Source organism: Pongo abelii, chromosome 1 (assembly GCF_028885655.2).
Source record: "Pongo abelii isolate AG06213 chromosome 1, NHGRI_mPonAbe1-v2.0_pri, whole genome shotgun sequence".
Lineage (NCBI taxonomy): Eukaryota > Metazoa > Chordata > Mammalia > Primates > Hominidae > Pongo > Pongo abelii.
The window spans coordinates 216,322,210-216,345,098 of NC_071985.2; the positions used below are offsets into that span (position 1 = coordinate 216,322,210).

General features: G+C 53.2%; 2 protein-coding genes across 2 annotated transcripts in view; both read right to left on the reverse strand.

The window, feature by feature from the left end:
• PADI3 (peptidyl arginine deiminase 3) overlaps positions 1-10,649 on the reverse strand; it is a 39,417-nt gene extending 28,768 nt beyond the window's left edge. Inside the window, exons 1-2 of the mRNA XM_002811405.3 lie at positions 10,518-10,649; positions 52-232 (exon numbers count right to left, since the gene is read on the reverse strand). Coding sequence (XP_002811451.3) covers positions 52-232; positions 10,518-10,609 — 273 coding nt within the window. The 5' untranslated portion in view covers positions 10,610-10,649. The remainder of the gene's footprint in view (positions 1-51; positions 233-10,517) is intronic.
• Positions 10,650-13,885: 3,236 nt separating this feature from the next.
• Positions 13,886-22,889, reverse strand: part of PADI1 (peptidyl arginine deiminase 1) — a 40,079-nt gene continuing 31,075 nt past the window's right edge. The window contains exons 12-16 of the mRNA XM_002811406.5: positions 21,898-22,042; positions 20,648-20,741; positions 19,574-19,653; positions 18,584-18,709; positions 13,886-15,740 (exon numbers count right to left, since the gene is read on the reverse strand). Coding sequence (XP_002811452.1) covers positions 15,507-15,740; positions 18,584-18,709; positions 19,574-19,653; positions 20,648-20,741; positions 21,898-22,042 — 679 coding nt within the window. The 3' untranslated portion in view covers positions 13,886-15,506. The remainder of the gene's footprint in view (positions 15,741-18,583; positions 18,710-19,573; positions 19,654-20,647; positions 20,742-21,897; positions 22,043-22,889) is intronic.

Sequence of the window (22,889 nt, forward strand, 5' to 3'; positions counted from 1 at the left end):
GACAGCTGCCTCCCTTGCAACCTCTCCCCACCCCACCAGGGACCAGCTCACATGGCTGTCGTTGAGGTCATTGCTGGGGGAGTTCATGACCACGATGATCTCCAAAGTCGCGTCAAAGCGCCACCGCCTGGTGTCTGCACGCTCCCGGCCCCTCTCCATGATGGGAGAGACGTAGATTTCCACGCCAGGCGTCCCATAGACCTCAAACATTTCTGTGCCCTCAGGCACTGACCTGGGCAGGGCAGAGAGCCATGGGCGGTGCTGAAGGAGGTATATTTTGCTCAGATGTTTGAGCTTTGGCTCAAGCCCTGCTTCCTCCAGGAAGCCTTCCTTGGCCACGCAGTCCCCTCAGATCCTCACAGTAAGCTCCTGGGAGTCAAGTCTGGACCCCACACAAACATATACACAGTCGGCCGGGCATGGTGACTCACTCCTTTAATCCCAGCACTTTGGGAAGCCGAGGCGGGCGGATCACTTGAGGTTGAGCCTGGCCAACATGTCTCTACTAAAAATACAAAAAAATAGCCGGGCGTGGTGGCATGTGCCTGTAATCCCAGCTACTGGGGAGGCTGAGGCAGAAGAATCGCTTGAACCCAGGAGGCAGAGGTTGCAGTGAGCCAAGATTGCACCACTGCACTCCAGCCTGGGCAACAGAGCAAGACCCTGTTTCAAAACAAAACAAAAAAACATACACACAGTCTGATGTTCTAAGCCCCTGTGTTCATTAACATTTCCCTTGTGAGTTTCTTTACTATCCACCAGAATGGCGAACTCTTCGGAAGTCAGAACCCAGCCGTGTGTTCGATAAATCCCCAGTGCAGGTCTGGGCACGAAGAGAGCTCAGTGAACACCAGCCAGTGATGGGTCGAGCCCCTTACAGTTCTGAGAGCTTTAAAAAGAGCAATTCCCACCCCAGATCCCATCACATGTCTCCTTAGTGGGTGGGAAGTTATAATTGGATTCTTCCCTGGGAAAGGAATTCAATCTGGTTGAGCGCCCGCTGCATGCCAGGCACCTGGTACACGCAGCCCCCTCCACTCTTACAAGCTGTAAGGTGAGCAATATCATCCCCATTTGACATATTAGCAACTGAGGCTCAAGGAGGCCTCGTGACAAGCCTGAGGTTGCATCACATGGCAGAGCCAGGTGTGCACCAGGTCTGACTCTAAGCCCATGCTGTTCCACAGCTCTGCAGTGTCACCCGGGAAACTTGGCCGGATTTGGTCAAACAACCAGGCATTAATTGCAGGTTTAAAGTATCTGTGATGTTATCTGGCCCTGAGATTGCATTTCCTTCATTCCTCCTAGTCTGGGGTTCCTCCTTGGAAACCAGCCTGTGCATCCTTTGACTGTGGAGTGCCCACTGTGCACTCAGGTACTGCCTGGCTGGGCAGATCTACCCACTGCTCTCCCCACTGTTGATCCCGCTGGGGAGCTGAGGACCAACATTGTCCAGGGCAGCCAGATGGGGCTCAGGGCCACAGGATCACAGCTCAGTGGGAACCCACACAGGGAGAGGCCACTGCGAGTTGGAGGGCTTCCTGGAGGAAGCGGCACGCACGCCCCTGGGGGATAACAGTGACTGACACTTATTAAGCTCATGTTGTGTGCCAGCCCATCATGCAATCCTCTCAATAACGCTAGAAGGGAGGCACTATCTATTATTGTCTCCCGTTATACAGGTGGGAAAGCCGAGGTTAAGTAACTTGCCCAAGGTCTGTGGCCGGGCTGGGATCCAAACCCAGCCATGTGGCTCCTCAGTCCACACTCTTGCCCACCACCTCCCCAGGAGTAATAATAACAACAATACCATAACACAAAAAGCCCCCAGCCTCTGCACCCTTATCACGGCAGGCCTGCCTAAGCCTTTTTGTACATTAGCTCGTCTGATCCTCACTGCAGCCCCAGGATGAGATGATTACTCCTGTTTACACATGGGGAAACTGAGGCACAGGATACGTAGGGGACTCCCCCAGATTTCCACAGCTGGCCACTCCCCCCACTTCCCATCTTCCCTCGGAGTTAGGCAGACCTCCCCCAAAACAACCTCTTCGCTCTTCCATCAACATGATTCTCTTACATCTCAAAGCAGCTTTTTTATGAAAAGGGAACTAAACCAAGCCCAAGCTTCTCTCCATCAGGCAGGTCCCACTCTGGTGTCTGGGGCCCTGTCAGGTGTCCTCACCAGGTGGGAGGGACAGACACACCTGTTTCTCCTCCTAAGCAGGGCTGCCAGACTTAGCAAATAAAAATACAGAACACTCAGTTGGACTTGAATTTCAAGTGAACAGTCAATCATTGTTTGGTACTCCCGTGAAGTATTTGGGATATACTTATACTAAAAAAATTATTAATTATTTACCTGAAATTCAATTTTAACTAGGCATCTTTTATTTTATCTGGCAACCCTACTCCCAAAGTCTGTAATTTCCAGGGCTGGTGGAGCCCTCTGGCCTGTTCAGCCCTGGGCAGCCCCCCACAGGGGAAATGGCAGAAGCAGGTAGGGAGGCATGAAGACACAGAGACAGAGAGATAGGACAGGGAGACTTGGAGAGACCCAGCGAGATGGAGAGTCAGAGACAGGGAGTCAGAAAGAGACACAGGAAGACAAACCCAGGTAGGAGGGGCAGCCTTTCATGCCCTCGGGAACACCCTCAGCCCCACTCCTGAGGCACCTGACTTCTACCTTCCAAGGAAGCCTTTTTTTTTTTTTCTTTTTTTCCTTTTTTTTCTGAGACAGAGTCTTGCTCTGTGACCCAGGCTGGAGTGCAGTGGTGCAATCTTGGCTCATTGCAACCTCCACCTCCCAGGTTCAAGCAATTCTCATGCCTCAGCCTCCCAAGCAGCTGGGACAACACAGCCCACCACCGTGCCCAGCTAATTTTTTTATTTTCAGTAGAGACAGGGTTTCACCATATTGGCCAGACTGGTCATGAACTCCTGACCTCAAGTGATCCGCCTGCCTCAGCCTCCCAGCTGGGATCACAGGTGTGAGCCACCGCGCCTGACTGAAGCCTGTAAACTTTTTATGGAACTCCCTCAACCCCAAAGCTGTTCCTTGGGCCTCAAGTGTCCATGGGCGAGGGCTGAACACCCTTGATGGTCCTTCTGGTATGAAAACCCCACTCAGTCCCCAGGCTCCAGCCCCTGGGTGTAGGGTATTTCAGCCCAGCGCCCCTGCCCCTCCATGTGCCAGGCTCTGTGTGAGATGCTGGGGGATCCCCAATGAAGACTGAAGCACCCCTGCCCAGGAGGGTCTCCAGGGCCATGGTCTGAACAAGGGCTTCACACAGGTGAACAAGCTACATCTGAGGTTGAGGAAGGGAGGGGCCGCAGAAGCCAAGGGCTCAGGTAGTGCTGGGACCAGAGTCAAGAATTAGGTTCCAGACCAGGCTGGGTCACACATCAGCCAGCTGAGCTTGACTAAATCACTTAGTCTCTCTGGGCCCATTAACCTCACCTATAAAGTGGGATAATGACACCTACTTGGCCAACCTCGTGGGCAATCATGAAACTCAAGTGTGATAATACATAGGAAAGGCTTGGAACACCATTGGCCCAGGACAGGGAAGGGGCTATTAAAGTAAATGAGGGTGCAGGAAATGGGTCTGGAGGCAGGATGAGACAGTGGGCTGGGCGGCTGGGGCAGGTTCCCCAGGGAAGGCACCAAGAGGAGACACAAGTGAGGGGAAGGTGTTTTCACCAAGGAGCCTTAAGAGGTCTAGTTTAGACTCAGGCTATAATGAGCTTGTTTTCATTTCATCCCTATGTAACGGGGAGCCAGCGATGGTTCTTGATCAGGAGGGGCAACATGATGGAGCCGTGGCAAGGTACTTGAGCCTGTGGTCCCTGAGGCCAGGCAACCGGGTTCAAATCCCAGTCCCATCACTCATTAGGTGTGTGACTTTGAGCAAGTGACTGCCTCCCTCAGCCGCAGCATTGACATCTATCTGGTGGGGATGAGGAGAAGATGAAAGGAACCAGTGTGGGTAAAGCACTCAGGAGGAGCAAAAGTCATGCCCTCATTTCACTGATGGGGAAACTGAGGCCCAGAAGAGAAGTGACTAGAAGGTAGGGCTGCTGACTCCCAGTCCAGTGCTCATGCCTGTCATGAAAGTTGTGTGTTAGGAAAATGAGAGGGACAGCTGCTGGGAGGAGATCCTGAATCAGGTATGGGAGGATCTAGCTTCCTATTTCCTAGAGAACAGGGGAAGTACCTGGAGCCTCACCTGGACAAAGTCCTTCCTCTCCAGGCCACCTCGAGCTGCCAGCATGGCTGAGCTGTCACATGCTGGCTTCTGGGCTTTCTAGGCAGTGCTTCTGGTCCAGTCCTGGGCTCAGGGCCTTGGACCCTCGCCTGCTGAGGCTTCCATGCACAGGCCTGTCCAGGGCTCTCCCAGCCCCACACCCCCAAGCCAACCCGAGAACTCAACTGCTCCCATGGCACAGCCAGCCTAAGATGGTGAGTGGGGGGTAAAACATGGTAGGGTGGCCAACAGCATCTGTTTGCTGGGACTAAGGCTGTTCCTGGATACAGAATTTGCTGTGCTAAAACCTGCAAGGTCCCAGACAAACAGGAACAGTTGGCCTCCCTAAAAGTAGCCAACCTCAGATCCACCTTATTGAAAATGCAGATTCTTAGAAGTGCTCCAGGCGGGTCCTTGGAACCGCATTTTAAGCCATTCTGATGTTCGCTGACATCTGAGAATCACGGCTTAGAGTAGGTTGTCTTAGAAACGCTGGAGCCTGGTGGGCCGGGCGCGGTGGCTCACGCCTATAATCCCAGCACTCTGGGAGGCCGAGGAGGGTGGATCACCTGAGGTCAGGAGTTTGAGACCAGCCGGACCAACATGGAGAAAGCCCGTCTCTACTAAAAATACAAAATTAGCCGGGCGTGGTGGTACATGCCTGTAATCCCGGCTACTAGGGAGGCTGAGGCAGGGAATCGCTTGAACCTGGGAGGCGGAGGTTGCAGTGAGCCGAGATAGCCCCATTGCACTCCAGCCTGGGCAACAAGAGCAAAACTCCATCTCAAAAAAAAAAAAAAATGCTGGAGCCTGGTCCCTCCAGCGCATGTAGAGTTGACTCAGTGTGAGCCCATCCCCCTTGTGTATCATCCCCTTCAATGGTGAGGAGGAGGACGGGGCATTGGTGAGGAATGCCCCATAGCCATATAACATATGTGCTATTATCCCCACTTTACAGATGAGAATACTGAGCCTTGGAGACATCAGGTGATTTGCCCAAAGTCACACAGCTAGTAAGTGACAGAGCCAGGACTCATGGCCAGCTCTGTCCCCACTCCCCCTGCAAACCCAAACCTATCCTCTTCCTTTATGGACTCAGGGCCTGGACTTCTGGGAGAACAAAACCAGACATTTTAGGAGCTGAGAAACTGATGGGAAAGGTCCCCGTGGCTGAACACAGAAAGGTTGACAAGATGACCAACGAGGTCTCCACCAAGCTGGGCTGTGGGGGCAGAGGAGACCAAGACCCAGGCAGCTGGGTTCCTGGGTGGCAGTTCCAGCCACCCCTCACCAGTCAGCGAGGATCCCAGATCCGCTGACCCTGCCAGCCTCATCAATAGAATCAGGTTCAGGAAATCACGGTCCCACCGTAATCCTGGGTGGCCCTGCCCCACCCCACCACTGGAAAGTGGCAGCCCCGTACACCCTTTTTCCAAATCCCCCGTATTTAAAAGAGTAGAAATGCACCAACCCCCCAAAGGGCCCAGCTCTCTGCACAGGCAGGTCAGAGCTCTCGCATCAAACAAAATCCGATGTTGACAGAATGGAAGCTGCTTTGTCAAATCAGGGAGGGGACTCAGAGGCCTCCATGAGTGGAACTTGAAACTCACTGTTCTATGCTAACCCCTTCAGGGTCCATATGGGGAAACTGAGGCCCAGGGTTGAATAGAAAGTTGCTCAAGACGACATAGTGAGTGGCAACAGAACTAGGACCAAAACTCAGCATCCTGGCTCCATTAGGCAGCCTCTGCAGAGAAAGGGGTGACATGAGTTGTTTGTTCTCCCAACGAGGGCAACGGTTCTCAGCCCCAGGTGTACATTCATCCCCAGTGGATCCTGGAAAACCTAGGGTGCTGGGGCCCTTCAGAGATGAGTTGAATCAGGTTTCCCAAGGTGGGGCCTGGGCATCAACTTTTTATGGGTTCCCAGGTGATTGAAACATGCTGCCAGGGTTGAGAACCTCTGAGCTGGAGAAAAGAGGAGCTTGATGGCTCATTGCCAGGTGTGGTCCCTTAGGGGACACCTGCCTGGGGTACCTTAGTGATGGGCTCCCTGCCTTCTGTCTTTTCCATGTGCTGTTACTTGAGGTCATTCTGAGGTGTGGGAGCTGTGCACCTGCTCAGGTCAAGGTTGCCCCCTCTTCGAGGTGTCTTAGAGAACAGACTCAGCTGCCGTCTAGGCTGCTGTGTGCGCTGGGCCCCTCTGTAGCCATGCAGATGGGACCTGACCCTTCTGGGACCTTCTGACTGCGGGGCCTACACAGCTGTGCATCTGAGAACACCTGGAGCTCTGGGGCCCTTAGAGCCAAGTCTACCAGCACAGAGGCGCTACAAGCCCCACCAGGACCTCCAATCCAGGCGAGTCTCAGCACCTCTGTGACTCAGTTTCTTCTTCACCAATAGTCAGAGATCCTTCGTTTGAATTGGAAGACCTGGTTTCTAGTTTTAGCTCTGTCCCTAACTCACTATGTAACCCTGAGCAAGTCATTTCACAGTCCAGGCCTCAGTTTCCCCAACTAAAAAATGAAGTGGTGGGTAAGACCCCAGAGATGTCTCACTGAACCAGCCTGGGGACTGCTCTCCAAGCCCACCTGTGATGAATCCCAAAGGTGACCAGCTTCGTGGGCCCCTCAGCCACATGAGCAGCCACAACCCAGCAGACTCCAGGAAGCATCTCCACATGTTATGGGAAAGCCCAGCGGGAATGGGTCCAGTCTGTTCTTACCACTGGGCCAATGACAGAGGCCCTGAGGATGGCCCTCCCCACCAGAGGTCATCCTGGGATTTTGATTTTGCCCATTAAGAATGAAACCAGGCCAGACACGGTGGCTCTCACCTGTAATCCCAACACTTTGGGAGGCTCAGGCAGGCGGATCACTTGAGCCCAGGAGTTCAAGACCAGCCTGGGCAACATGGCAAAACCCCATCTCTACAAAACATACAAAAATTAGTCGGGGATGGTGGTGCATGCCTGTAGTCCCAGCTACTCGGGAGGCTGAGGCAGGAGGATTGCTTGAGCCTGGGGAGGTCCAGGCTGCAGTGAGCCAAGACTGCACCACTGTGTTCCAGCCTGGGCAACAGAGTGAGACCCTGCCTCCAACAAAAAAAAAAAGAAAAAAAGAAAGCAGCTTTCTTCCTGCACCAAGGCTTTGTGCTAAGGTTTGTGCTGATGCCTGAGCCTTGAGAAAGAGCTGTGTGGAACCAGCAAACCACCTGGGCTGTGGAACTTGATGGGATCTGGGTTCAAGCCCTACAGCCCTGTGGGATAGCACTTGTGAGACCGCCATCCCGCTGAGCCTGCCTCCAGTTGCAGGGAAGAGTTAATCAGCCACCAGACACCCAGTGCATGGCTCATGCACCAGGGTACCCTTCCTTCCCTTTCCCCGTCCTAAGACTCACTGCTCAAGAAAGAAAAGCCCCCATACCATGCCTAGGTCGTCTCCAATTCATGGAAAGGCAAGAAGATAAAGTTGAATCCACTGCCACAGATAGAGAGGCCCAACAGACTTGCTTGTCCTCATCCTTCAAGGGTCTGATTGGTGCCCCTCCTCCAGGAAGCCTGCCCTGACTCAGCCATGCTGATTTCTCTTTTCTCAACTCCTTCTTCCAATACGGTCCAGAGACTGTTCCCCAGACATCCTGCATATGGCAGGTTTGGGGATGCTTGAGGCTGTCCACAGGCCCAGGACAAAGCCTTAAACTGATGATGATGATAATGGTGACAGTTAACATAACTGAATGTTCACCACAAATCAGTATTAGTTACATGCGTTGCACACACAATCTCATTCAATGCCCCCAACTGCCCTTTGAAGTGAGGCCAAACTGGGTTACATCCTGGCTCTGCCACTCACTGGCCATGTGACCTTGGACAAGTTGTTTAACCTCTCTGTGCCTTTGTTTTCTCATCTATAAAATGACGACGATGACAGTGCCCACTTGAGAATTTTGTGAGAATTAGTTAACATATGGAAAGCGCTTACAGGCACTGCTGGGGAGTGGCATTAAGTGTCATTGCTGATATTATTATCATCCCCAGGCAACAGGTGAGGAAACAGAGACTCAGAGAAGTTAAAGGAGTTTCCCACGGCAAAGAGCTGGGAAGTTGCAGAGCCAGGACTGAGCCACAACACCTACTGCCCTTTCTCTTGTTGGCCCGCAGGCTGAGCACCCAGGATTGTTACATCATGGCACCTCCAAGCCGGGAGGGACCTCAGAACTAACTCAGTTCTGCTCCCCTTCCCAGAAAGGAGTCCTTTCTGTGGCACCCTTGTAAGAAGGTTGTTCGGCCTCTGCTGGCTTCTCAGAGGGGAGAGGCTGCTTGTGCTCCCCTGTATATGTCCCCAGAGCCTGTGCTCATCCTTCAAGGCTCTGACTGGTACATACACTAGACCCAAAAGAAATACTTGAAGAATGTGCGAATGAACGAACTAGGAGCTCTCCACTCCCACCCCTGGGGGGTTTGGCCACCAGGGCCCAAGAATCCCTCATTTGAAGGTATCAGAGCTTCCATCCCCCACCCTGTGGCTGTCCCACCCATGGCCTTCTCTGCAAATCTCCAGTGTGGCTCAGGTGACTCCAGGAAGCTATGGCCTTTATCTCTTATTGCCCCAATCCATCCTCTATCCTCTAAGGAAGCTCTGCGGAGGGGGAGCCAGGCCCAGGCTTCCTGGGGCAGGTCAAACCAGAGACACATCGGCCCAACGGGCATGAGGCAGCAGGGGCAGATGAGTCACCCCACGGCATGCAGCCCAGTCACCCCATGGCAGGCAGGCAGTGGTGCCAAGTGGCAGATAGCCCTCCTTCCTCATTACCTCCGTGGCACAGCCTCCGTGGCTGCCCCTTCCTTCAAGAACCACTGAATCCCCTTCCTCCTCCTCACTGTCCACCCACCAACACCAGGATTTATCTCCTGGGCTGGCTCTGCTCCGGACTTGGCTCCCTCCCATGACCAGCTCCTCACCCCCTCTCATCCAATGCCCTGGATCAACCCCATCGCTGCTCCCGATTAAGTTCGCCCTGATTTTTCAAGTCTTAGTCTTGGAGACTCGTTCTCAATGGGTGGGCTATTTTGCTCCCCACCCCAGGGCACATTTGGCAATGTCTGGGGACATTTTTGGTTGTCACAACTCAGGAGTGTGCTGCTGGTATCTAGCAAAGAGAGGCCCAGAATGCTGCTCTCCATCCTACAGTACACAGGGCGGCCCCCATGGCAAACAGGCACCGTGACAGTAGTGCTGAGGTTAAGAAACCTGGCCTGAGGAGAGGGCTGTCCCACAGTTCCGCACCCTCCCCTCCCAGTATCCTGATTACCTCGAAGCCAGGACCCTGGAGACCCCCCAAAAGCCTAAGAAGCCAGCTCCCTGGTGGTCCCCGGAGCCCAGCTCCTAAAACCCTACCCTAACCCTCTTTTCTTCCTAAGAGAGAGAAGATAGGGCCTTACCTCCCTCCACCATGGGCCTTAAAGTCATGACGTGGTACACAGTAGGGGCATAATGCATGGGCATTGAGTGTCTGGAGGAAACCAGGTTGGAAATCTCTATTTTCCAAGTATCAGAGCAGCTAAAACCATAAGACTCTTGAGTAAGACCACAAGCGGGTTTAAACCCCGGCTTTGCCACTTAGTAACTGTGTGACTTGAGCGAATGGCTTGCCCTCTCTGCCTCAGTTTTCTCATTTGTCTGATGAGATGGTGCTAATAATAAGCCTAGCTCACAGGGTTGTTGTAAGGGTTAAATTCAAGATTAAAGTTCGAAAGTTAACTCAAGAGGCTTGTGAAGCTCTTAGAATAATGCCTGGCACATGGTAAGTGCTATGTATTAACTTATCTTTTAAAAATGATTCACGCTCTGTTTCTAGGCTCATAGGCTCAGGATGGGGCTGGGTATATCTGCCTGTTCCTATTCTTGTGTGCCCCAGACAGATCCTCAGCCCAATCTGCAGGATCCCTTGGACATAGAAAAATGCCATCTCTTCGTGGCACCAGCCCCCTCCAAGCCCCTGGTCTGGAGCTCAGCCACTGAAGCGTCTTCTACCCCGCTCAGCCTCCCGAACTTCAAATTCCCTGGCTGAGGTCTTCAGGAAACTCAGCTGACCAAGAGGAGGACCCAAGCTTCCCTGATTGGCTGCTGTTCCGAGGCCAAGGCTGGGGAGTGGGCCCTGAAGAAGCCCTGCCCAGCCTGCAGGGAAGAAGGTCCAAGGGCATCAGCACCAAGGGCCTGCAAACCACTAGGCCTCTGACTCTTACTCATAAATGTCCTCTGACTCTTACCCATAAATGTCCACGAGGGTCTCCACGCCAGCCACACACACGGCGCTGGTGGGATGCTCCAGGGACACACGCACGATTCTCTGCAGCGACATGCTGGTCTTGGACTTAGCTGTGGCCGCCAACCCCAACACTGCCCCCGAGGCCCCTTAGGATGAGGTTTAAAAGCCCCTGGCCCCACCCCTCCAGCCCAGGGTGCCAATTCATTGGCTCCAGTCATGAAAGCCCAGCCCCTTCCCAGAGCTGAGAGCTCAGGATTGGCTGGAAGGGACCCAGTATTTGTATACGAACCTGTTGTCCCGACCCCGGCACCCAGGAAGTTAATTTCTTGGGAAGCAAGTCCCCACAGGTACCTGGCTAGGCACCAGGAACTGTTGGGGGCAGGTGCTGTTGAGGGGGTGCAGAGATATATGATATTGATCTCGGACGCTTCTTGGTTCCTCACCTCCATTTTCTGCATTTTCAGAGACTACAATGGGGAGCTTTCTTACTCTGCTGGGGAAGCTGGTGAAAATGCGGATTCCCAGGTCTGTTGTCCACTCTGATCCAGCAGGTTAGGGGTGCAGCCTGGCCTCTGGATTTTTTTTTTTTTTTTTTTTTTTTGAGACGGAGTTTCACTCTTGTTGCCCAGGCTGGAATGCAGTGGTGCGATCTCGGCTCACCACAACCTTCGCCTCCCAGGTTCAAGCAATTCTCCTGCCTCAGCCTCCCGAGTAGCTGGGATTATAGGCGTGTGCCACCACTCCCGGCTAATTTTGTATTTTTAGTAGAGACGGAGTTTTTCCATGTTGGTCAGGCTGGTCTTGAACTCCAGACCTCAGGTGATCCACCTGCCTCGGCCTCCCAAAGTGCTGGGATTACAGGCATGAGCCATGGCACCCGGCCCTCTGGATTTTTTAATAAGCACCCCCAAAGCATTTTGGTGCCCTTTGAGAAACACCACTTTTTTTTTTTTTTTTTTTTTTTTTAATGGATTTTAGAGACCTGGGTTTCAGCCCTGCCTCAGCTACTTCCTGGATGGGCCACCTTGGGCAGGTTTCTTTTTTTTTTTTTTGAGACAGAGTTTCGCTCTGTCGCCCAGGCTAGAGTGCAGTGGCGCGATCTCGGCTCACTGCAAGCTCCGCTTCCCAGGTTCACGCCATTCTCCTGCCTCAGCCTCCCGAGTAGCTGGGACTACAGGTGCCTGCCACGGAGCCCAGCTATTTTTTTGTATTTTTAGTAGAGGCGGGGTTTCACCGTGTTAGTCAGGATGGTCTCGATCTCCTGACCTCTTGATCCACCTGCCTTGGCCTCTCAAAGTACTGGGATTACAGGCGTGAGCCACCGCGCCCGGCCAGGCAAGTTTCCTAATTGTTCGTGCCTCATTTTTCTCATCTGAAAAATGGTTGCTGTGAGGCCTCAGTGGCCAGCGTTGGTAGAGCTCTGGCATGGAGCTTGGCATTATTGTATTACTATTGTTGCTGTTATTAGGTCCCAAAAACCTCTGAAAGCGGTAAATGATAAGGTTGAGAACTCTCTCCAGCCAGGGGGAGCTGGGCATGTCAGAGTAGGAAAGCTCAGTCCTCAGGTGGGAAACTGAAGTCAGAGGGGCATTCAGGCTCCTGGAAGAGCAGGAGCAAGGGCTCTGGGAAGAGAAGTCTTGGGTTCAGATGCAGACTCCACTGTGCACCCACAATAGAGCCTTGGGTGTCAGTGTTCCCCCTCTTGGAGACTCGGTTTCCTCATCTGTAGAAAATGCAGCTAATCACTGGCCCTGGTGGAGATAATAGTGAAGACGCACCCTGCCTGGAGGAGGCTCAGGAGGTGCTGAATAGAGGTTTCCTCCCTTCTCCCTGGCAGTGCTGACAGCCTGAGGCAGGATGGGGACTAGGACCCGCTCCCCAGCATCTCCAGCTGGGACATCTGCACCAGTTCAAGGGCCTCAACAGGACCCTGAGATTGTCATTCCCATGTCTCAGTTTTTGGGAAAGATGTTCTTTTCAAGGAGAGCTGCTAGACTGCTGGGTCAAGGGACAGCTTCACTTTTTTCAGCTGTGGAATGGCTTGATGGCTGAGTCAGCCTTGGGAGCCCTGGGTTAGAGTTCAAGCTCAGGAGGAAGCCTTAGTCTCCCTAGGCTGCTTGTGAGCACAGATAGGGAATAGATGCAGAAAGTAGGGGCTTTCGCTGGGATGCTGGCCCACTACCTGCCTCTTTCTTGGAGAACTGTATGTGCCTTTGGAAGGAAACTCATGCCTTCACTTCTCCTTTGTTAATATCAACTTTTAGAAACAGGTTTGTGGTTAATTCAGACTAAAGTGTCAATGACTAATAGGCAGCAACTTTTTGCCCTCTTAGTCCACAACAAAAGCTAAAATAAAGTGAGTGAGTATCAAAGGGTGTAATTTGAGGCAGCAGCAAATGTATAGGATGAGAGGGTGATATTTTCAGGCATCCAAAATCAGACCACTGAAGCCGGGTAACTTAGAAGCTTCAGACACAAAAATGGAAGGGAATTGGGCCAGGCACAGTAGCTCACACCTGTAATCCCAGCACTTTGGGAGGCCAAGATGGGAGGATCGCTTGAGCCCAGGAGTTTGAGACCAGCCTGGGTAACATAGCAAAACCCCAGCTCCGTAAAAAATAAATTAGCAATTAGCTGGGCATGGTGGCCTGTGCCTGTATTCCTAGCTACTCAGGAGGCTGAGGTGGGAGGATCGCTTGAGCACAAGAATTCAAGGCTGTAATGAGCTGTGATAGCACCACTGCACTCCAGCTTGGGTGGCGGAGCAAGACTTGGTCTCAAACAAAAGAAAAGAAAACAAAACAAAACAAAAACCAGAAAGGGAACTGTAGTGGCCTGTGGCCCTGGGAACCAGCCCTGCTGGGGAACTCTCACCTCTGTTAATAGGGCCCAGGCTGCCTCCCCAACCTTGTTGTCCCTGAGAGATGGAGGAGATGCTGAAGGAAGAGAGGAGAGAGGAAGAGGCAGGATCCATCCCTCCCCTGATCTGATCTCCATCTTAGCAGGGCCATCAGCCCCAGAGCAAGAGGCATGTGCCAGTCATCCTGCTGAATCAGCCTGCCTGGCACTGGCCTTGGCACTGTGAGGCTCTCCCAGCTGAGCAGGGGCTGCCTGTGGCAGCAGAAATTGAGCCAAGCAGCTGCATAGTGGGTGGAACTGGAAGCAGCCTTCTCTGCTTTCCTCCCCTCCTCCCCAACCCAACAAACAGGCTGGGGAGACAGCCCTGTAAGAAATGCATGTCGACACTTTTATTGATCAGAAAGGAGGTGACTGGTCACCCAGAACATTCTCAGAGTCAACATCAGGGCCCCTCGATGGCCCAGCAGCAACTCCAGAGCTTCCCACACTCAGTGTGGCACCGACCCCCAGCCCTAGCTCTGCAATGCGCACTCCCTTCCTACCCACAGCTCTTTCTCAGGGGAATCCCAACCCCAGCTCACACCCCCGGCCCCTTCAGAGCCTTCTTCTCCTTCTTGACTCACTGCAGCCTGGGGTATGATCCTGAGCAGAGGACACTCAGGTTAAAGCAGGAGCTTGCAAATGGGGTTCTGTAGAACCTTCCAGAAGGGAATTTTCATGTTCCTGCTCACCCACTTTAACCATAGCAGTTCCAGGCTAGCTTTTGTTGGTTAAAAGAGTGACAGTAGTTGGCTTAGTGTGAGGTCTCAGCAGGGGCCACGGAAAACCTAGATGGACCGAGGCCCTAGGGCCAACTGCCCTATAATGGCCTCACTGGCAGTGGGGGAAGAGGGTAGGCTGGCTTCCTCCTGCCTGTGCCCTGCAGCCCAGCTGAACCAGCCTGCCTGTGCATGTCTCAGTGACCTCACTCAGGGCTATTAACCTCCTGTGGCAGCTGTCTTCCCTACTATGGGAGGGGACATGGGCCTGCCACAGCGGTTTATTCAGGGATGAAACCCAAGCTATATGTGCAGGGTCCCTGGGTTGCTGAGAGAGACCGGGCAAGCCTTCCCCTCCCACTGCCTGCAGAATGAAGGGGAATAATTAAAGACTATTAAAGGAAATTAAACTCCACCTTCAAAGATAACCTAATTTCCTCCCAACACACACACCCTCTTCTAACATCTGGCCCCCTACCCCTGCTATATCTGGAAGCTCCAGCTCCCTTCAAATCCAGAGTCCAAAATCCCAGCCCAGGAACCACGGACACCTCTAGGCCCCCAAATCCGTCGTCACACACTCTTTCATCCTGACCTCATCCCCTCCTGCCCCGTCATCCTTTGTGTGTCCTCAGGCCTCACGTTGGCCTGTCAGCATTTCTGAGCTGGGAGAAACCAGCTCTGGTAATTAAAGTCTTTCCAGAAAGGTAGCAATCACTCTTCTGAGGTCGGAGTCAGTTATTAAAATTTTGTTGTCTTTTTTTCTATTTAAATTGGCCCTTGGACACTGGGTTTTTCTGTCCTTGTTTGTCCACACACAGCTGAAGGGTGCTGGATGGGGGTGGAGTAAGTGTCACAGCCTTGGGTCCCCTTTGGGAGAAGAAACCTGGAAGCGGGAGAGGATGTTTCTGATCTCCTTTCCTGGTTTTCCAAGAGCAGAGGCAGCCTGGTGCCTGGCACACCAGACCCCAGGTCCCCCGGGCCCCGTTCCTGGTGCAGATGCAAAGTCATTATCCTTGTTCCCCAGAGAGGTATCAGAATGAAAGGGGAGCAATTCTAAGTGGGGCCCATCTCCCTAGGCCACCCACAGCCATTCTTGAACATGCTAACATTGTTGATCTAGAGCCTCTGGGGGCTGTGGGTGGGAAAGAGGCGAGGGAAGAATGAGGTGCATTCTTCTTGGGTTGGGTAGGCCATTCCAGAGGCGAGGGTAGGTGGTATCCATCCCTGTGTCCTGGTGCCCACGGTGGCCAGGATGTTTGCAAAGTGCCAAGACTCCCCCAAGAGAATGGAGGCCAGGTGGTTGTTCCTTGCCCTCACCCTGGCGGGGTTCCCCAGCAAGAGGGCAGAGAGGATGGCGGGTGGGGGCAGGCTCAGGGCACCATGTTCCACCATTTGAAGGGAAAGGGCTTCCTGCGCACGTTGGTGCCACAGTGGATCTCCCCCTGCAGCTCGTGGTAGGACAAGTAGTCATCAATGAAGATGCAGTGCAGGCCCAGAGGCTCCAGCAGGGACTGCACCTTCTCCTCCAGGCAGCAGCGGCCATTGATGATGGGCCCGTAGGGCTTGGGGATGCCCAGGTACTTGCCTAAGACCACCATGTTAACCTGCAAAAGAGAAAAGGCAAGAGGGAGGCTGTCAGGCTGTGAGTGCTGTACTTCTGGCACCCCTTCCTTGCCAGAATGAGACAGGCCCTGGGGAATGGGTTGGCCATAGCCAGAGCCCAGAAAGGGCTCTAGGACTGGGGTTTGCTCAAGAGTTAGGGTCTATGAAAGCAGAGGACAAAAAGATTCAAGGTTAGAAATGAGGTTGAATAACAGCCAGGGCTACCAGGAATTTTGTACATTAAAACAAAACAAAACAAAACAAAACAAAACAAAAACCCACTTCTCCAACACTTTCTTCCATCTATGAAAAAATTGTCATAGCAACTTTGTTAGAACAAGAGATTTTCGTGTCATCTGCCAGAAACTTGTACAACAAATATACACACCTACAAGGTCTGTGGTGTGGATGTCTTCCAAAGTGTGGTGTGCTTTTGCAGTGCACAGCTTGCTTAACTGTCTTTGGCAGCCCTGATCATTGTTAGCATTTATTGAGCATCTTCTATGTGCCAGATATATCATCACTAAATCCCACAGCCTCCCTCTGAAGCTGTGGCTCAGACAGGTTAAGTCACATAATCATACAGCCAGAAAATGATGAGACTGACATTTAGACTTGGATCTGACTGGTGCCAAAATCCATGCTCTTTTTATCTGGCCACCTGTGCGACTGAGGAGTTGGGGGAAGGGGCTGAAAGCCTTTGGGGACACTTGAGTTTAACTCTGGGGGCACCTCTCCTTCCCTTGGTTGTGGACCTGGCTTGGGGCCCTAATCTGGGGATGGGAATTCTCCCCCATGCAGTGGTATGGGGGTTTCTTAGAGGAAATCTCAGCCCAGGTTGATGGCAAGAGGTCATAAGGGGTGACCCTTGGTGTTCAAAGGGGACTCCAGACCTTCTCTCTAGAGGGCTGCTCTGGGCTGTCTTGGGTTCGGGGTGAGCCTGTCCTTGACTCTGCCCTCACACTCTCCGTGCTCTGCCCCCGACCCTCGAGTCTGCCCCACCCTCATCCATGGCAGGGACCAACATAAAGCTGGAGGGTCCCGTGAGGTCAGTCCCTTGGCTTTGGCTCTGAACTACCCCTTTGCCCACTAATGGGCCAGAACATGCTGGGGTGGGAGTGGTGATGGGGCATGCAGGGGGCAAAGGGCAGAAAGAGGAGAAAAGAGCCAGGACCAGGACCAGGACCAGGACCAGGACCAGGGCCAGAGCCAGCCAGGCTTCTGCTTCCTCCTAAATGAGGAGTCATGGGATTGGGGGCTGGTCCCAACTCCGCCACTCGCTCACTGTGTGACCTCAGACACATGACCCACTCTCCTTCTAAGCCTCAGTTTCCCCATCTGACAAACCAAGGGGTTAACTGGGTGTTCCCTATGGGACCCTCCAGTGAAAACAAGCTGGGATCCTTCAGCAGAGCCTGGAACGAAACTAGGGAATCCCCACAGGATGACCCACAGGCAGGGGCTTCCAGCAGACGGAGGCCAGGCCAGTCACACATGCCCCAGCCTAGGCCCTCCCCCCACCTTCAGCCAGAACCAGAGCTTAGCAGTCCCTTAGAGCTTTGCTGTCCAGCACAGTAGCCACTGGCCACATGCAGTTGTTTAAATTAAAATTAAAATTAAACTTACATAAAGTTACAATTTCTGTTCTTCATTGACACTAGCCACATTTCAAGTGGTAGCTGAGTGGCTACTGGACTGTATTGTGCAGATATGGAACATTTGCATCAGCACAGAATGTTCTAACAGACAGCACTGCCTTCAAGCAGTGGTTCTCAATCAGGGTCGATTTTGTCCACTAGGGCATTTTTGGTTGTCACATCTGGGAGAGTGCTATTGGCATCTAGTGGGTAGAGCAGGGAGGCCACTAAACATCCTGCGAGGCACAGTACAGCATCTACAACAAAGGCTTATCCAGCCTAAAACAGCAATAGAGCTACGGAGTCGAGAAATCCTGCTTGGGGGTCTCTGCCAGGACCTAGAGGCTGGAATCTCCCCATGAGGAGCCAGGAAAGCACACGGGTCCTCCCCACCTCCTGCAACCTGCATCCTGATTCTGACATTCACTTCCAACCCTGATTCCATCCTGATTCCGACATTCACTTCCAACCCTGATTCCATCCTGATTCTGACATTCACTTCCAACCCTCGGCTTGTCCCAAGACAGGGATTCAAGCTAAAGACCGCAGTCTGAAGAAAGAGGGTCTATCCCCATCCTGGGGGACCATCCCTGCCAGCTGCCAACACCCCAACATCCTTTCCCAAGAGGTTAATGGGCACTTGGGCCAGGCCCACCCCGATAGCATCGCTCAGGCCCCTCCCAGGTGAGATCACATTTGCTCATCTCCTTGTCAGCTGCCCCGTTAATGAGAGTCAGCGAGGCCACCGCCCACCCCACCTGCCCTGCCTGCCTGAAACAGGACCCCCACTGGAGAGCAGCAAGTGAGGGGCTGTGGTGGGGAACACAGCAGGCAGCTGAGACCCAGAGACAGAAGCCTGAAACACTTGGAACCAAACCACGCTTTCTTTTTCCATCTGGGTGAGGAAAAAAAAAGTGCTTTGTGGCAGGGCATCCTATGCTCTGTAGGATGTTTAGTGAAATCCCTGGCTTCTACCCACCAGATGCCAGGGGCATGCACCTCACTGTGGCAACAAAAATCCCCTGGGGGCAAAATTGCCCTGGTTGAGAGCCACTGATGGGAATGTTCTCTATATTCACAAAAACAGACACCGGAGAGGTCCGCAGAGCCTTCCAGCCTCTGCATCAGCCTGCCCTGGGCCAGGGAGTGCTTCTTCTCAGAGCCCCGCAGACCCCCTCCCCAGGAGGACCCTGCCCAAGGGCTCTCACCATGTCTGGGAAGAAGGCTTCTGCGTAGAAGTTTTTCAGGAGGAAGAGCTGGGGAATGTCCACGATGTCACTCTCTGCCAGGCCCAGTTCCCGCTTCAGCACATTACGGTTCCAGTCAATGCATTTCTGGGGAAGGAGGCAGCTGGGCAGCCCAGGACTAGGAAGAGCATAACACTGGCCAAGCACCCACTGTGCGCCGGGCCCGTGTGGAGCCCTCTGGGCCCGCTAGCTCCTTGAAGCCTCACAACAGCTTTGTGCAATAGAAGCCATTGCTGTCCGGGGGAAACTGAGGCTCAGGCAACCTGCTCAAGTGCACACCGCTAGGATGTGCCAAAGCTGGGGTTTGAACCCAGGCAGTTTCTGGATGCAAATGTTCTTGTCAGTACAACACACTGTCCCAGCCCCAGCCACAGCGTGGCTGATGCTCCTGTCCCTTCTCAGCAGCTTAGGAGAAAGTGCTGGGCACCACTGGGAAGGGGTAAGGGGCCTTCTCCCATTAACTGAGCACCGAGTCTGTGCTAGCCCCTTCACCTTGCACAGGACAGGCACCTTTTATCCTTGGGGTGAGCCCTGCCCCTTCCTGACACCTTGCTTTACCTGTTCTCACAGAATCCCCCTGACTCTTACCCACCCCACCCCACCCCACCTCTGGGCCCCGCAAGGTCCTATTTCCCCACCATGTCTCTCGCATTTCACCAGACTTCTCAGATGAGAGGCTCAGATTTGCTTCTGTGAAAATAGGTCATTGCCCCAGACTGGGGCCAGGTCTCCCTCATTAGGCTGGGAGCTCCCTGAGGACATGGCTCTGTCTCTTTCATCAGACTGTGGGTTCCTGAAGGCAGAGGCTCTATCCTACCCACAGGCCCCAGCAGCTCCCAGGACCACGAGAGCTCCAACACTGAATCCCTGACCCACCCCAGCAGTTCCTGGGGCTGCTTCTCCCTGGAAGAGAAAGGACCCCTTAGAGCAGCTGGTGGTCCTGCCCCTCACCTGTGCATGAAGATTGTCTCTCTGGAGATGTCTGTCTGACAGCATCTCATTAATGCTTCTTTTTTCTTGGTGTTTTAACCCTGCAAGAAGAGAAAGACAGTACATAGCTCAGGGAGCACTGCCTGGAGGCTGTCTTCGGCCAGGGGCTATATAATCCAGTCCAGGATTTACCTCCTACCTCAGTGCCAGGGTCAGAAGCCAGGATAGAGAAAGCCAGAGACTGAGAACCCTGATGGGACCAGGCCCTGGCTGCAAGGAAAACCTGGTGATGGATGAGGAACCCCCTCAGGAAGTGACTCTGGACTCGGAGCCTAATAATTATGGCACAGCTACCATTATTGAATGTGTGCCATGCTCTGGGCATCCTACTTAATGTATTATTAATATTTAAAGCAACTATAGGAGGGATTAATTATCATCTACAACTCAGAGAAGAGGAAACTGAGGCACTGAGAGGTTCAGAACACACCCTTGATACCACAGCCAGCAAATGCCAAGACCAGGATTTGAACTCAGGGCTATCCTTGTGGACATCTGCACCACATCCATTCCAATGCTCTATTCCCCAGATATTCCCCAGATGAGAACACTGAGGGTGTGATAAGGAGGGGAGATGGGCCAACCAAGCCCTTGGAGGGTCTGTTAGCTCCTGCAGGAAGCTCTGCAGAGGGGCCCTGACCAAGCCTGGCTTCTCCTCCTTCCTCTCTCAAGGCCCCAGCCCTGCTGCTCCCTGGCTGCATAGCCCTGGCCAAGCCAGTTCTCCTCTCTGAGCCTCAGTTTCCACTTCTGTGAACAGGGATAAGGAAGAGGGAAGAGAGATCAAATGGGAGCGAGAACAAGAACGTGCCTGGCATTGACTGGCACCTGGGGCACTCATGTCTTCCTGTGCCTTTCCTCTCCTGGGGTGTGGCCCAGGAACTTCCCCACCCATCAGAGGACCTGGGGACCCAAGAAACGGAGAGTCGGTGTTGGGTTCTGAGTCCAGCTGAGAGATCTGCAGGTGCAGGGGCTGTACCCAAGGATGGTGATGAAAGGGCAGGGTCCCCCAGGGGTGACCGGGTCATTGGCACTCACCATCAAACTGGGCCGCCTCCCCATAGCCCTCTTCTTTCTTCTCTTGGAAGAGTTTGAGGCAAGCGCTGGGGCTAGCCAGGAGCAGCCGGAAGCCCTGGCACGGAGGGAGGGAGAATGGCTTAGTGGACAGGGTCCCCCTAGACACAGGAGACCCCAGACTCGGGACTCAGGAGGGGCCTGACAGTTCTTGGGACTCCCCTCTCCCACTCAGTCTGCACATCAGCCACAAAGCACTGTCTGCAACTCTCCAGGTCCTCCAAGCAGGTTCCCACCTCCAGAACTTTGTCTGTGCTGTTCTCCCTCCCTGGAGGCCCTTCGCATTTTGCCCACCAGGGCATTCTGATTTCTTCTTTCAAGGCCCAATTCAGGGCCGGGTGTGGTGGCTCATGCCTGTAATCCCAGCACTTTGGGAGGCCAAGGTGGGCGGATCACCTGCAATCAGGAGTTTGAGACCAGCCTGGCCAACATGGTGAAACCCTGCCTCTACTAAAAATACAAAAAATTAGCCGGGCATGGTGGCGTAATCCCAGCTACTTGGGAGGCTGAGGCAGGAGAATCGCTTGAACCCAGCAGGTGAAGGTTGTAGTGAGCCGAGATCGCGCTATTGCACTCCAGCCTGGGCAACAGAGCAAGATTCTGTCTCAAATAACAAACAAACAAAAAACAAACAAAATACCCAATTCAGATGTCTCCTCCTTCACTGTCAGAGCTGTCCCTAGCAGAGCTGTAACCACTGGTCACTGGGAAGCCTTCCCTCCCAGGCTGCTGGCTCCCTGGCCATGCCTTCCCCAGCCACCTCTGCAAGGCTTACTGTAGAGGCCCAGAACCCGGATTTGAATCCTATCCTGACACCTGCAGGCTGGGTGAGCTTGGATGGGTTAATGGCCCTTCTGAGCCTCAATTTCCTCACTTGTAAAATGGGACAATAATAATCGCGCCCACTTGATGGGCTTGTTGGAGGATTAAATGAATTAAAATATGTGAGTATCTGGCACATAGTAGGTGCTCAGTAAATATTACCAATTATTATCAATATCGTTCCTGACTATTGGCTAAGGGATTTGGGTCCAAGCACAAATACCCTGGAAGTGTGAGGATGAGCGTGTCAGGGTGCCCTGACCCAGAGAATGTCCCAATCCAGAGCTTACTCGGGGCACAGGGTTGAGCTGTTCCAAATGGCTTTGCCCTGACTCATCCCATCAGATCAAACAGGGGCAGAGGTGGCTCAGGCAGGGAGGGAGGGGACGCACCTTTTGGTCAGAGGTAGGCACAAAGGTCAGAAACTCGTCCACATGGCCCACAGAGAGCCAGTCCGAATAGAGCTCCACGGGTGCCTGCACCTGCTGTGCCTTCAGGAAGTTCCGAACTGCCCTGGCCATCTGCCGCCCACCAGACCTGGCCAGGAGGGAGAGGGCGCACAGTCACCTTGTGCCTGAGAGGCATCAGGCCTTGCCTGAGTCATCATCAGATCTGCCACCAGGGGGCGGAATTGCTCAAAGAATGCTTTAAACGTGGGGCATAGAGAGTGGAGAAACTAAGACAGCAGAGAATGGACTGTGCATTTGTGTGTGCATTTAAGCACCTAGTGTGTGCTGTCCTTAGGGTCCTCGCAGTAAGTGTCTTGTTTAATCCTCCTGATGACCCTATGATATACATACAAATACCAGCTCCAAGTTACATCTGAAGCGTGCTCATCCAAGCTCTCTGGCCTCACTCCCCACTGTGCCCCACCGGCCTCCCTGCTGATCTGCTGTCTCCAGCCTGCTCCTGCCTCAGGGCCTTTGCACGGCTGTTTCTACACCCTGGAATATTTCCTAAGTAGCCACATCTTTAACTGCCTCTTCTTTCTTTCCTTCTTTTCTCTTTCTTCCTCTTCCTTCCTTCCTTTTTTTTTTCTTTCTTTCTCTCTCTCTTTTCTTATTTTTTTTTGAGACAAGGTCTCACTCACTCTGTTGCCCAGCCTAGAGGCTGGAGTGCATGGCTCACTGCAGCCTCAACCTCCCGTGCTCAAGTGATCCTCCCACCTCAGCCTCCTGAGTAGCTTGGACAACAGGTATGTGACACCATGCACGGCTAATTTTTGCATTTTTTGTAGAGGTGGGTTTCACCATGCCACCCAGGCTAGTCTTAAAACTCCTGGATTCAAGCGACCCCCCCACCTTGGCCTCCCACAGCACTGGGACTACAAGTGAGGGCCACTGTGCTTGGCCTAACTGCCTCTTTTCCTTCAAGGCTTTGTTTA